The sequence below is a fragment of the Stegastes partitus genome, unplaced genomic scaffold (genome assembly GCF_000690725.1).
Source record: "Stegastes partitus isolate 25-593 unplaced genomic scaffold, Stegastes_partitus-1.0.2 Scaffold2288, whole genome shotgun sequence".
NCBI classification, from domain to species: domain Eukaryota; kingdom Metazoa; phylum Chordata; class Actinopteri; family Pomacentridae; genus Stegastes; species Stegastes partitus.
The window spans coordinates 55,103-68,426 of NW_007580019.1; the positions used below are offsets into that span (position 1 = coordinate 55,103).

At 41.0% G+C, this 13,324-nt stretch overlaps 1 protein-coding gene across 1 annotated transcript; it reads left to right on the forward strand.

The window, feature by feature from the left end:
* Positions 1–6,943: 6,943 nt before the first annotated feature.
* Positions 6,944–13,301, forward strand: LOC103374577 (DNA-dependent protein kinase catalytic subunit-like; the record flags this gene model as incomplete). The annotated part of the gene is made up of 18 exons (XM_008304685.1): positions 6,944–7,223; positions 8,278–8,354; positions 8,432–8,536; positions 8,736–8,810; positions 8,989–9,097; positions 9,201–9,313; positions 9,479–9,578; positions 9,669–9,724; positions 9,816–9,846; positions 9,929–10,086; positions 10,241–10,387; positions 11,123–11,287; positions 11,462–11,630; positions 11,850–11,899; positions 12,043–12,159; positions 12,328–12,477; positions 12,670–12,779; positions 13,142–13,301. Coding segments are annotated over exons 1-18 (2,055 nt in total), but the record flags the coding sequence as incomplete, so codon positions are not given.
* Positions 13,302–13,324: the final 23 nt, after the last annotated feature.

Genomic DNA, 13,324 nt, shown 5'->3' on the forward strand with positions numbered 1-13,324 from the left:
TACAATGCTCTAAAGTTAGAAAGCCATAAAAGCATTCAAGATGTTGTCTGAAGTAGTGATAGTGATAGAGGGCCGGTTCTGTCCTGAACGACTCCCTGGACCCCATAGAGGAGGTGGGTGAGAGGAGGATGTTAGCAAAGCTCACGTCCATCATGGACAACCCCTCTCACCCGCTGCATGAGACTGTGGAGGCTTTAAGTCGCTCCTTCAGCAGCAGACTGAGAGAAGGAGCGCCACCGCAGGTCATTCCTCCAAACTGCAACAAGACTGAACAACATCAGCATCACTGGCTGATGTTAACCAAATGAACACATGGTCAAAATTCACTTTTGCACAGCAAAGTTGCACAAGTCTGTTTCTTTTTCAGTGTAAATATTGTCTATATTTTTTTTCATTCAATTGTATATTTTTTGTCATCTTGTGTATATACTTGTTTTATTTTATTACTTGATTATTGCTATTTCCTAGTACTTCTTTTCTATATTTTTGGGTGCTGCTGTGGCATGTAGATTTCCCCCATTGGGGGATCAATTTTAAAAAAATCTATTCTACTAAGCCAACATATATTCATTCTAAATATATTTCAGTTTCTAAAATTTAAGTTGATGCATTTCACTATACGAATATAATAAAAACAGCAACAATCGAGGCGTGAGTAAGAATAATCAATGTATTAATGACAGGATGAATCAAAAAGTAGTAAATAAGTTGGTGATGTTTGATCTTTATGGCAGGTCGTCATCAGCAGCAACAGCAGCAGAAAGTTCTGGCAATCGTCCTACAGCACAGGTGGAAGCATCCGACCTTCAGGCTGACATGTGTATCAAAGACTTCTGAAAATCAGAGAGAAAATGTTGAGTTAGTTTTGAAAACGTCTTTGCCAAAGAGCTGCGATCTGAGAGCTTGTGACAGATCAGGTTGGTTGTCAGTGGCTTCCTGGTGCCTTCAGGCTCAAACATGCACTTTCTAACTGGGTAACAACAGTTGCATCAGCAAAGCTCAAAGGTGTGGATTCAACACCTTGTGTTGCCGGCTCTGGTGAGGAACACTGCTGGATTGTCTCAGCACAGAAAAAGGGATGCTGCAGGGCCTCAGCAGGTTTGATGCGCTCGTGAGCATCAAGCTGCAGCATCTCCTTCACCAGCTCCGTCAGGCTGTGCAGCTCCTTGCGTTCCTCTGCGTCTCTTGGCATCAGCTGAGCGGCCTCCAGCTCGATGTCGTCCAAAGAGCCGAGCGTGAAGAATCTGGTGTCTTCGCTGTAATAGCTGGTGTCAGTGTCGGCGGCGAATTCCTCAGGAGACTGCGAAGACAAAGTGCTGAAGTTAGCGGAGAAAAACAGATTGATGGTGTCAATGTGCAGGAATGATGGTACCTTCAGTCTCCAGAGACGATCACTGCGCTTGTCACTGTTTTTGTGGAAGAAGTTGGTGGTTTTTGAGCCACGGTTAAGCAGACGATCTGCCGGCTGACCTTGTGTTTCAATGATGAATTTCAACTAGAAAACACGAAAACATCAAGTCGCACTTTAAAAAAACATTCCTCTCTCTGAGGACGGAGCGTGCAGGAACACATGCAATATTTCATTTTTTTGATTATTCGGTCAGTGAAAGACAGAAGAATCAGTCTGTGGACACTTACCAGGTCGTATTCATCCTCAGCTGGATATAAAACAGTGCAGAGAGCCAGTTCAGCAGCCAAAAGACCGACAGACCAGACATCAATGGCTGTTGACAAAGGCAGACCCAGTATGACTTCTGGGGCCCTGAAAGGAGAACAGTTCGGTAAGATTACTCTCGTTGTTTAATCGCAGCAGCTGGACTTGCTTGAGTTCCTTGAAGACGTTCCACCTCTCATCCAAGAGGCTTCATCAGTTCTGACTGACTAGTTGGGAGTTCCAGATATCCTTTAGGAGTCATTAACGCCTGAGTTTCGGTTTCGGTTGTTGGTGGCTGTAGCTCAGGTGGTAGAGCTGTTGTCCTCTAATCACAAGGTTGGCGGTTCAATCCCCCGGCCCTCCACAGTCAAAGTGTCCTTGGGCAAGACACTGAACCCAAAGTTGCTCCCAATGGCAGGCAGGTACCTTGCATGGACGCCAGTGATGTATGAATGTGAATGAGTATCTACTCTCAGATGTACGCCGCTTTGGATAAAAGTGTCTGCTAAAATGTAAATTGTGAGTGCTGATGTTTAATGGCTCCTTAAGGATATCTGGAACTCCCAACTCAGAACTGATGAAGCCTCTTGGATGAGAGGTGGAACGTCTTCAAGGAACTCAAGCAAGTCCAGTTGCTACGATTAAACTGTGAGAACAACCTTGACCTGGATGACTGAGGATCTTTACCCACCACTTACTCCAACTAAAAATCCCACTTGTACCCCTCAACAATAACTCTGTTTTTCCAGCTTTTCAGCACTCAGAGAGCTTCTTCTTCTTCTGTATTTTTTAGCTACAGCCACACTGTCCTGGAGATACACACCTATACCACAGAGACTGCATACAGATCTTGGGAACAGCACCACCAACACGACAGGAAATACCAAAGTCTATCAGTTTGATTTTCAGGGGCTGCTGCCATCTGTCCTCGATCATGATGTTCTCGGGTTTTATGTCGCCGTGTATCACACCAACTGACTCCAGATGAGTTAATGCTGAGGTTAACTAAACACACACAGATGATGATATAAAGTTCTTGCACTTCATAAGAATTAATACATTCAGAAAAGATAAAGCAAAAAGTCTGACTTCTGTATAAATAAAGATAAAAACCTGGTGAAAGACTGGCCGTAGTTCTCTCATGTGCAGAGGCCTGTTACGTCTCTGCTCCATGTAGTCAAAGAGACTCTGGTCCAGAAGTTCAAATACCAAACATATCCGGGTCTCATGGAAGAAGGAGCCGTACCACCTTATGATATTGGCTCGCTCTGAATCTAAAGCCTGCAGACTCTCCAGAATAGCCAGCTGGGGAAAACAAAAAAAGTTAGATTTGTTCACCATTAACACGAAGTCCACAAACCACTGCATCATCTGGACATGCATCATCCCACCTCGTTCTGGGCCTGATGCTTGAACACTGGGTGGTTTCTGCATATTTTAACTGCCACAGATTTCCTGGTTTGAGTGTCCTTGCATTTGGCAACGTAGCCGTAAGCACCTTCCCCGAGAAAAGTCTGGACGACGTGGCTGGACCCGAGCAGGGTGCCTGGAAACAGCATGAAGTCTTCTGTGAGAGACACAAAGAGGATGATTAGAAAACAAGAGCTCGTACATATCCACACGCAAAGAAACGCAGGGACTAGTTTTGTTGTCCTTGTCTAGAATGAATCCATGTACTTGTTAAAGGCCTCGAGAATACACAGCATTTATGTAAAGGTTGGACAGTTTGACAGTTTTGGTTTATAATATTTAGCTGTTTTAAATAGTATGAGAGAAAATAATATAATGCAGGTCGATGTAATGCAGCCATAAAGTTCAATCGACTCCTGTCTGACATTAAAAAGGAATATATTTCAGCCTCAAGGTCTGCTCCACAAGATTGCATTAAACTCTAGAGTTGAAGCAAACAAACCATAAATCAATGCATGAGGGGGACGTCTTTGCAGCTAAGTGAAAGTTGATGTTAAAGAGTTGAAAACATTTTTCTCTCTGAGATGTTTCAGTGTCTGCGACTTCGCTGACTTGATCTACAAAGTCAGGTTTCTCTGCATATACACACCTTTATTTAAACTACACCATCACTGGCGGCTCTATTTCAGAAACTGCAGTGTCACATTTTATTTGTTGCTGGTTGGCAGGATGTCTAAGAGTGAGAGTTTGATACAAACTTAATTCTACATTAAGTATTTTGTTTCTACGGCTGTGTTATGAGGGTGATTTTGAATCTTCGAACCCAAATAGTTTCGTTGGTTTAATCCATGAAGTTAATGTTTAAAAAGAGTAGTGTTTATCATCGTTAGAATAGAAATACTACATTGCAATCCAGTGGCCTGTGACTTTAAATAATCCCCCTTTTTCCTTGTTATATATATATATATATTGGATTAACTTTGGATTGTAAATTACCAAAATAAAAAATAAGAAAACCTAAAGCAACAAAAATGTATCGGACACATTCTATCAGACAAGTACTAAAATTAAGAAAACAGAAAAAAGGATTATTTTAATACTTGTCCAGAAGTTGCAGTTTGTCACGACATGTTGTATTGATGCTGTCTTCTGCCAATTCCAAAGCAGATAAAATATAACACTATATGAATGTCATAATTAAAAAATATATATGTGTGTAATTATATATTTAAAACTAGTTTCAGGTCGAACAATCAAATAAAACTTCTCCAACAGACAGAGCGCACACTGTGACCACAAGAGGGCAGAATATACTTGTGATTAAACTCTCGATGAGCTCAATCAACAACTCAAACAAGCGTTAAGTCAGAAACAACAACGTTTCCTGGTGGTCCTTTCAAAGTAAAACATACAAACGAAACAAAAAAAAAAGTACAGGGCACTGAAAACCATCATCTCCAAGTGCATCGTGAATTGATTTGTGTCAAACTGGAGAAGTCAACTCCTTCACATGCGAGTGTATAATGACGATTTCAAAATAAAATGTTTAATACTTGACAGGTGTGAGGATAAACACAAAGACTTCATTCCTAAAGGTTGGAGTCTGTTTTGTAATATTATTTCTTCAGTAAAGACTCAAGCCCCTTTCAGACCTGCACTCTTTTCCATTAATTTGACTGTATTTGAAGAATCATGACAGCGATCCTACTAATGCAACCACTTCATGTTGTATGATTTAAGGAAGGATTTAAGGAAAGATTTTTCCACATTTTGGCACCAAAAAACCATCACAGAGACCATTTCTTTTTCACGTCGCTCAACAATTTCACATCTGTTAGGCTCCAACCTGAAATGTCCATAATAAATACACATTTCTGCAATAAGAACAGGCACCAACAGTCACCGATAATGAATGTAATTATTGTTTTTTTTCTGTACAAGATGTTAACATGAGCTGAAGTTCAACTTCTTGCCTCCAGCGGTTTGTGTGAGTTTTTCCTCTAAAATTGTTAAATATCTGCAGCATCAGACAGCAGCAGGATGCGTTTTAGCAGATCCAAAGAGTGCAAATGATAATAATAACTCAGCAAGTTTCATCTTGCCTGATGTGTGGCTAATTTGTTTAACTTTGCAGCAAAGTTAAAGCTGATATCAAAGAGCTGAAAAGTCTTTTTTTGGAGATATTTTAGGATCTGAGGCTTTGCTGAAATGATCTACAAAGTCAGGTTTTCTGCATATATACCGTCACTCACTGATGATTCTATTCCAGAAAGTTTTTTTTATTGGATTGCATGCAAAAATAAATATATTTGTTTTTTATTCCTTAGTTGCCGCGACACCAGAATTCAAGTCAGAATTGTTTATTTTTTGTCTTGTTTTGCTATGTTGAATGTTTTTTTGATCAGTTTATCAGCAGCAGTTAAATCCTTTCTTACATGCTGTAGCAGCCACGTACAGGCTCAGTCCTGATCACAGCAATCAGTATACTTTATTTTACTGCATCACAGTAGCTGGGTTATCATTACACATGGACAGAATTTTAAGTGTTTAAGAAATCATAACTAAACTAGGCTGTTAGCTGTTTGGACCATTTGAAAGCTTGCTATTAGTTTTAATTGACTCAGTCTGTGTTTAGTGTGACTCACCGGATGTATCTTGCAGGTGTTGGCCTTCCATTGGCTGCTCATTTCAGTCGGCTCGGCCCTTCACTTCTCTTCATAATACGTCCTTCACTAAGAAAAACAACAACAACACTCTCCTGGCAGCAGCCTTCCTCATTAAAAAGTTTTGCCAGTGATTTAGATGATCAGACAGTCCTGCTAGTATTTTATTGATGCATTATCCGTTTAAAGCAAAGTGCTCCTCTCCCTGCATGCAAATGTTCCACCGAAACAATTCAGGATTTCAAGTGAACACATGATCTGAGCTATGATTAGTTTAAATAAATACAAACAAGCCAGAGTGTTGTTGGTTTTCTTGGCCCCTCTATAGCAGAATCATTATGTTCCACAGAATTAGCTGCAAACTATTATGAATTAAACCTCATTTGATTTATTGTCAAATCACATGAATGGCAAATTCATCTGAATGAAGCAATGAGCAACATTAATATAAAAGTGACCTGAATGACAGAATTCCGTTACTTTAATGGACTGATGAAGCAGCAATGTTTAATATATCAGGTCAGAGAAGGTTGCAGTTGTACAGTCATCCTCACATTTATTCACACCCTCCCATTAAAGAAAAGGCAAAATTCACAATAGTCACTCACACGACTACAAACTAAAAAAAAGTGATGATGAATAAAAATTTACTAAATTGTAATTTAGTGAAATAAGACGTTGCTTTTTGGATTGTGTTTGAAAAGAATAATTAAAAAAATAAAATAAAATAAAACTGTCCAGGACAAATCAGAGCACTTTGCTGATGAGCAGTGAGCCAAAATCCAAGTCCCTGTCAACAGGTACAGAAGTCTGACTGAGAGTTACAGAAAACACTTGATTGCAGTGATTGGCTCAAAGGGTTGTTCAACAAAATATTAGTTTATAGGTCCTATCATTCTTGTTTGCTTGCTGTTGTTTTTTTGTTTTGTTTTGTTTTGTTTTCAAATATTTCTGTTGAACCACAATTCAAAAGCAATGTCATGATTTTCATTAAATATGTATTTATTATTACTTTTGTCAATTTCAGCTAATTTCACTGACAGCTGTTTTTTTTCCCTTCTTTAATAGGAGGGTGTGAATAAATCTGAGGATGACGGCACATGGGGGCGGGTCGCCACAAGGGCTTTTATTTTGAAATGCACGCTGTTGCTACCTTATCCTGATTCCTCCTCGTCTCAGGGATTTGAGCCTGAATGACTGCACGCTGGCAGGTTGACAGGCAGTTGTTTGGCTCCATCGAAGAGCCCAGTCATCCTGTGTTTGTGTACTTTACCCGCTACGGTGAACTTTTATTCGGGATGCTAATGCTAGCTTAGCCCCGGCGCCGCCAGCCATGTCTTCCCAGAGCAGCGCTGCTGGAGGGATCCAAGGGCTGCTGCTCAAACTTCACGAGTCACTTTCAGACGAAGACAGCCGAGCCGCAGCCCTGAAATGCCACGATATTATCGGGGATTTGGGACAGGAGTGCATGCTAGCACCGACCGAGAATGAACTTGGTAAGACCAGGAAGTCGCATCTGAAGCTAGTCCCGGCGTCTCCCAGGAGCTCGCGCAGGCAACCCGCGCCAAACTCCATTAACAATCTGGGCATTTATTGATAATAGTGCTTCTTCTGTTGATGAGCGTCAAATACCTTGTAGGATATGTCATTTTCGGATTTTTTGCATGCTACTTATTAGTTCGTCATACAAAAAACACCTCTGTATCACTGCTAACTTTTATTATCCGCCAAAACGCTCTGTGGTGGGAGTCAGAGCACAACAAGGAAACATGTGGTTCATTGACAATAAGAGAAGCTTGCAACACACACCACGGGTCACTCGACTATGTGCTTTATTAAACATGTGAAACAATCCTAAACTAAGGATGAAGGATGCAGTGTTTGAGTAATCTACAGCCAACTTGCAGCAGAGTTCAGGAGTCTGCAGGATGTTGGTCCAACCGCAGGTTTCCTCCATGGCACTGTGTTCTTCACTCCTTCATTCATACCTGTGCAATACATAGTTTATGCACAGATCATCATTATGCAAACTTAACCTATGATCCTGGTCTTCTCTGGGCTAAACTCTCTACCAGAGTGGTGGAAACATCTTCTCTCCTCAGGCTGATGATCTAAATCTTTCTCCAGCTTTGATGCAACTACAATGTTTGCACCAGTTGCTTGAAAGTCAGTGGTGTTCTCACTGTGCACACTTGATGGTGGCATTAGGTACACATTAGGGCTGCTGTCAGCAATGGAATTAACTGCCAAATTGATCCATCAGTTTGACTAATTTGTTTAAGCAAAACAAAAGTTGATTTCTGCTTCTTAAATGTGAATATTTTCTGGTTTCTTTGCTCCTCTATGACTGTAAACTGAATATTTTTGGGGTTACTGACAAAACAAGACATTTGAGGACAGTGACTTGGGCTTTAGGAAACACCCAAACTAATCAATAAATAGATATTAATCAACAGGTAAACATTAGTTGCAGCTCTAATGCTCATAATGTAAGGAGTGTATCTGGACAAGTATTAACATTCATGCCTCCTTTTTTCTCATCTCATCAAGTTTTACAGACGTCCTTGTTGTTCTCCAAAGACTATGGACTCCTCAGCTTCCTCAGGAAGTCCCTGCCATCGGAGGAGGTAGGACTATCCACTAAATAAACAGTAATGTAGTGAAATCAAAAGTTCTTATGTTGACAGAAACGTCTGTTTTCCAGCTGCGGGACACCCGGGTCGAGATCTTGTGTTTTCTGGAGAAGTTTTTGGACAAAGTCTCACCAAGAGTCAAAGGCTGGGAAAAGACTTACGCCACGGACATAAGAGTAAGTTTCTGTTTCGAACCAGTGAGGATGTTTGTTTGTTCCTTCAGAAAGACATGTCAAACGCCAGGTTGGTAACAGCGGCAGATGTTAGAATTTTATTCCAGGGCTGGTTTAGATTCATCATCGGCTCTTGACATGTACAGCATTTACCATGAAAACTAAACATGTGCTACATTCATCTTTTGCCTTTTCTACTCAGGACGTGTGCATGACCGTGTACACGAAGGAGAAAGTAGCCAAATGTAGGACTCCAGTGCTGGAGCTCCTTATTAAGGTTGGTTTCTGTTGGTGTTTTTTCTTCCAACATCAGAAGCTGCTCCTGAGAAAGTCAGACTTTCCAAATCTTATGATCTTGCGAGGGGTTTGCTCGATATTTGTGAATATTAACGCTTGCTGCAGTAAAAGCAGTTGTTCTTGCATGCTTTTGAAACATTGTTCATTCCTCCCTGCAGGTTCTCCAAACAACAAAGGCTTCCAGCGTCGCTGCAGACTTTAGAATCGGTGAAATATTCAACAAATTCTACAGCGAGCTGTGTCAGAAGAGCAAACTGCCAGATTCAGGTGAGTGTTCCTTTAATGCCTTTGGTTTAACGCCATAATGACAATTGCTCCATTCAGCCAGTAAATCGATAAACTACATAAACCTTTCTTACTCTTCTAATAGTTCTTGGTAAAATCTATGAGCTGCTGGGAGTTCTTGCAGAGGTCCACCCCAGTGAGATGGTAAACAACTCAGACAAACTCTACAAGGCCTATCTAGGAGAACTGAAAGAGCAGGTATGTTTTACAGATGATGAAGCACTAACAAAGATACTAGCCTGTGGGTTTTTTTTTTTAATTGATCTGGGATTCCAGAGCATATTATAACAGGTGAAGCCGGGTGTAACAGCTGGCTTCCTGTGTGTGGGTGTGTTCAACTGTGGTTTTCAATGTTCTTTCCAGATGACTTCTTCCACAAAGGAACCCAAGCTTTTTGTTGTTGCTGGATGTTTGAGAGGAATCACTGCCCTCATGGTCAACTTCTCTAAAACCATGGAAGAAGGTGGTGTTTCTGTTCATATTGATGGTGTATCTCAGTAAAACAAAAATCCATTCAGTTTCTTTTTTACTGGTGTTTGTTTCGAACTTGCAGATCCAGCAACATCCAAGGAGATTTTTCAATATGCCTTCAAGGCAATCAGTCCCCAGGTACACAATGTCACAGAGTACATTCTCAGAAATCTAATCATATGGCTGATTACACTGAGCTGTATTCTGACTGCTTGTTTTTCTGCTGTAGATGGAAATGACTCGCTATGCCGTCACCTTTGGTAAGACTTGCCATTTTTTGGAAAAATGCTGGTAAAACCTATGGAAAAAAAAGTAAATTGTCTGATTCTGTTTCTTCATCAGCTGGCCTCAGATTATTTTCCAAACACGCGTCCCAGTTCAGCAGCTGCCTGATGGACCACTACAGAGCTCTGTTTGAGATCATGTCCAAGCTCTGTGGACACATCAACGCTGAGATGAAGAAGACAAGTTACTACGCACTCGAGGCGTTTCTCAAACAGGTGAACACTTTTCCACACACACAACCAGACAGACCAGTTCATACCAGGATTTAGATAACGTCTTTTGTTATACTTTAATCATCAATACTGAGTTGTTTTACATGATGCCCACAGAGGTTGACAGTCCAAACATGTCTGAATGATCCCGTTTCAGGTTGCTATGTTGGTGGCCGAGAACATCGAGGAGCACAAAAGCAAGTTGAAGTTCTTCATGCAGAAGTTCTGCGGCATCATTAAGACCATGGACTCCACACACAAAGAGCTGTCTATCGCCATACGAGGATATGGATTCTTTGCAGCTGTGAGTTTATTCCTTAGTTTGCTCTAATCGTTTGTGCAAAAGCCAAAGTTCATGCATCAAATTCAAAAGTTTTATCCACACACGGAGCGACCTGATAAGGTATGGTGCACACCATATGGATGCAAACAGTGAGTTCCCAGTTCAAATCCCGGCCGGCCTGAACCTTCACTGCATGTTATCCCCCTGCCTGCTTTCTGTGCATTTCTTTCTACCCTGATGGCAACACATAAACAAACTAAGAAAGTCTGTCCACATGAATGTAGTTTTATAATGTAGAGTTTTTTTCAGTTGCTTGCAAATAATATTGTGTATCTATATGTTTGATTTCCTGTTTAAATCATTGGACAATTGTATGTAGAAACCAACTATTGCAGCATTTTTTGGAAAGTAGAAAAATCTAATAGTAACATATATATGCATTATGTTAGAAAAGCTGCTTAGCTTTGATACGTACTCTGCTACATGTGCTACAGACAGGAGTATTGTAAACAAATGAAGTCATAGCCATCATCTTGTTTTACATTATAATCTGTAAAAAACAAGAAAAAAGTTTTCATATTGACACATATTGGGCAATATGCAAGTCAATACTGACATACGTGTGATAGTCTTATATCAGGCCATTACTAACTAATCAATATATCCGTCAGGCCCTGGTGTTAAGTTTGATCTTGCGTCTTCTGTACAGTCTGGCGTTATTCATATAAAACATGAAACCTTATGTTCTCCCTGTAGCCGTGCAAGAAGGTTTGCCCACAAGACGTTGACCTGATGTACACAGAGCTGATTCAGCGCTGTAAGCAGATGTACCTGACAGAGTCTGACGGGGAGGACGACAGCTTCTACCAGCTGCCCAGCTTCCTGGACTCTATAGCCAGTGTCCTTATTCACCTGGACAAGGTAAAGGGAAAAAAAAAAAAGACATCATTACAGTTCACTGTGACCAAATGTTGAGTAACAACCACACCAAGCTTAAGATTGCTTTGACTCCTTGGAGCACTGTACAGTTTCTTGTCTGCATGTACATTATGTTTTTTTTTATTGTCTATTATGAACTTCTGCTTTATTCCTCAGATCCCAGAGGTCTACACGCCGCTGCTGGAGCGCCTCCTTGTGGTGCAGATCGACAGCTTCCCTCAGTACAGCGAGAGAATGCAGACCGCTTGTTGCAGGTCCATCCTTAAGGTGTTGGTGGCCATGGCCTCTAAAGGACCTGTTCTCTGGAGTTTCATTAGCTCTGTTGGTACGTTCATTATGAGCACATTGCACTGGAGCCAAGTGGCCAACATCTTTCACAATTTACAAAGAAAAGAGTGGTTGAACATTTGCTCTCAGGGCTGTTGGGTCCAATGCAAATAGACACCTGCTGTTAAAATCAGATTTAAACTGCTTCATGTGTTTGTATGACTGCTTCCTGAGATGGTAACATCTTCTACAATATTCACTTCTGTTTCTTTTTCAGTGCACCAGGGCTTGATTCGTGTCTGTTCAAAACCCATCATGCTTGCTGAGGTCAGACATGTTTTTAATAATGGAATTAACACAAATGTTTAGAGTATATATACATCACTCACTGTTTGGTCAATTCTCAAACAAGAATACTGCTTTTTACCGTGCTTATAAAACAAATATGTCTCTCGTCTTTTTTCTTTCAGGATGCTAGAAACGGTCCCTCGGAGGCTTCCCAAGTCCGTACTGGAAACTGGAAAGTTCCATCTAGTCACAACTACCTTGTCCTGTATAAGAACCTTTTAGACTGTGATCAGTTGAAGGTACAGTTCTTAAGACTTGCAAAGTACACATGTATGTCTCTAGTTTCAACAGCTGTCTTTGGTTTTAGTTTTGGCTCAACAAGTCCACTGTTTTACATGAAACCTGCTTCAGTGAGGAGTACATGCTGTTTGAAGTCCTTATTGTTCCATTCTTGTCTCCCTCTGCAGGATTCAGGATTTTTGGATGGAGCTTTTGAAAGTCAGAATGCTGCTCTCGGCTCTTTAAGCCGTCTTCTGTACGATGAGTTGGTGAAATCAATCCTCCGCATCGTGGAGAAACTGGACTTGTCTGTGCAGAAAGTAGTAACTGGAGAGGAGGTGAGGTCCAGCCTTCATGCACCAGGAATAAATATTTATATAGCAACACAATTATAGTGACACGGTTTTGTCCTGCCTGTTTGTACAAATCAACATTCTTTTGGTGGTCATCAATTTAAACATGACTCAGTCTTTAAAAGCCTTTCTATCTATTAAATCCTAACCCATGACACTTGACTCCGTGTCCATCAGGCTCCAGATGATGCAGCCCACGTCCTGCCCTCCTCCGACCCCACAGCTCATCTACTGCCCAACAAGATCAAAGATTTCACCGCCTTTATCAACCTGGTTGACTTCTGCAGGTAAAGCACACATAACAAGATTCCTCTGAGGTGTTTGAATAGGAGCAGAGCTGTGTCAGATGCTTTGTATTTGTGTTTTTCTTTCTGGTGTAGAGCTGGTTTAGTAAGTCAGATCTCAAGTGGAACATACCATACTTTATTCTTACCGTAATTTTTGTTTTCTACCAACAATATCCAGCGAGGAGTTTGGTCTCCCACACATCACAGTGTAAGAGGAGTTGAAAATGTCAAACTAAGTTCAGGATTGAAACTTGCAGACACCTTAAATTGTTGTTAGACTATTCTTGATTGCAGCATGTCTACAACTCCTTTTCTGCAATACAAAGATCTCAGATCAACGTGCTTGTTTTCTGCATTTGCAGCGAGTTGTTGCTGACTAAACACGTGGAGTACTTTCAGTCTTGGATGTATCCGCTAAGCCACGAGCTCATCCTCCACTCCATACGAAATCCACTCGTCAGTGGCTTTTACAAGCTGCTGTCTGTCACCATGAGAATTGCAAAGAGAATCAAGTACTACCAGGTAATATTTCCTTTGGTGCAAAG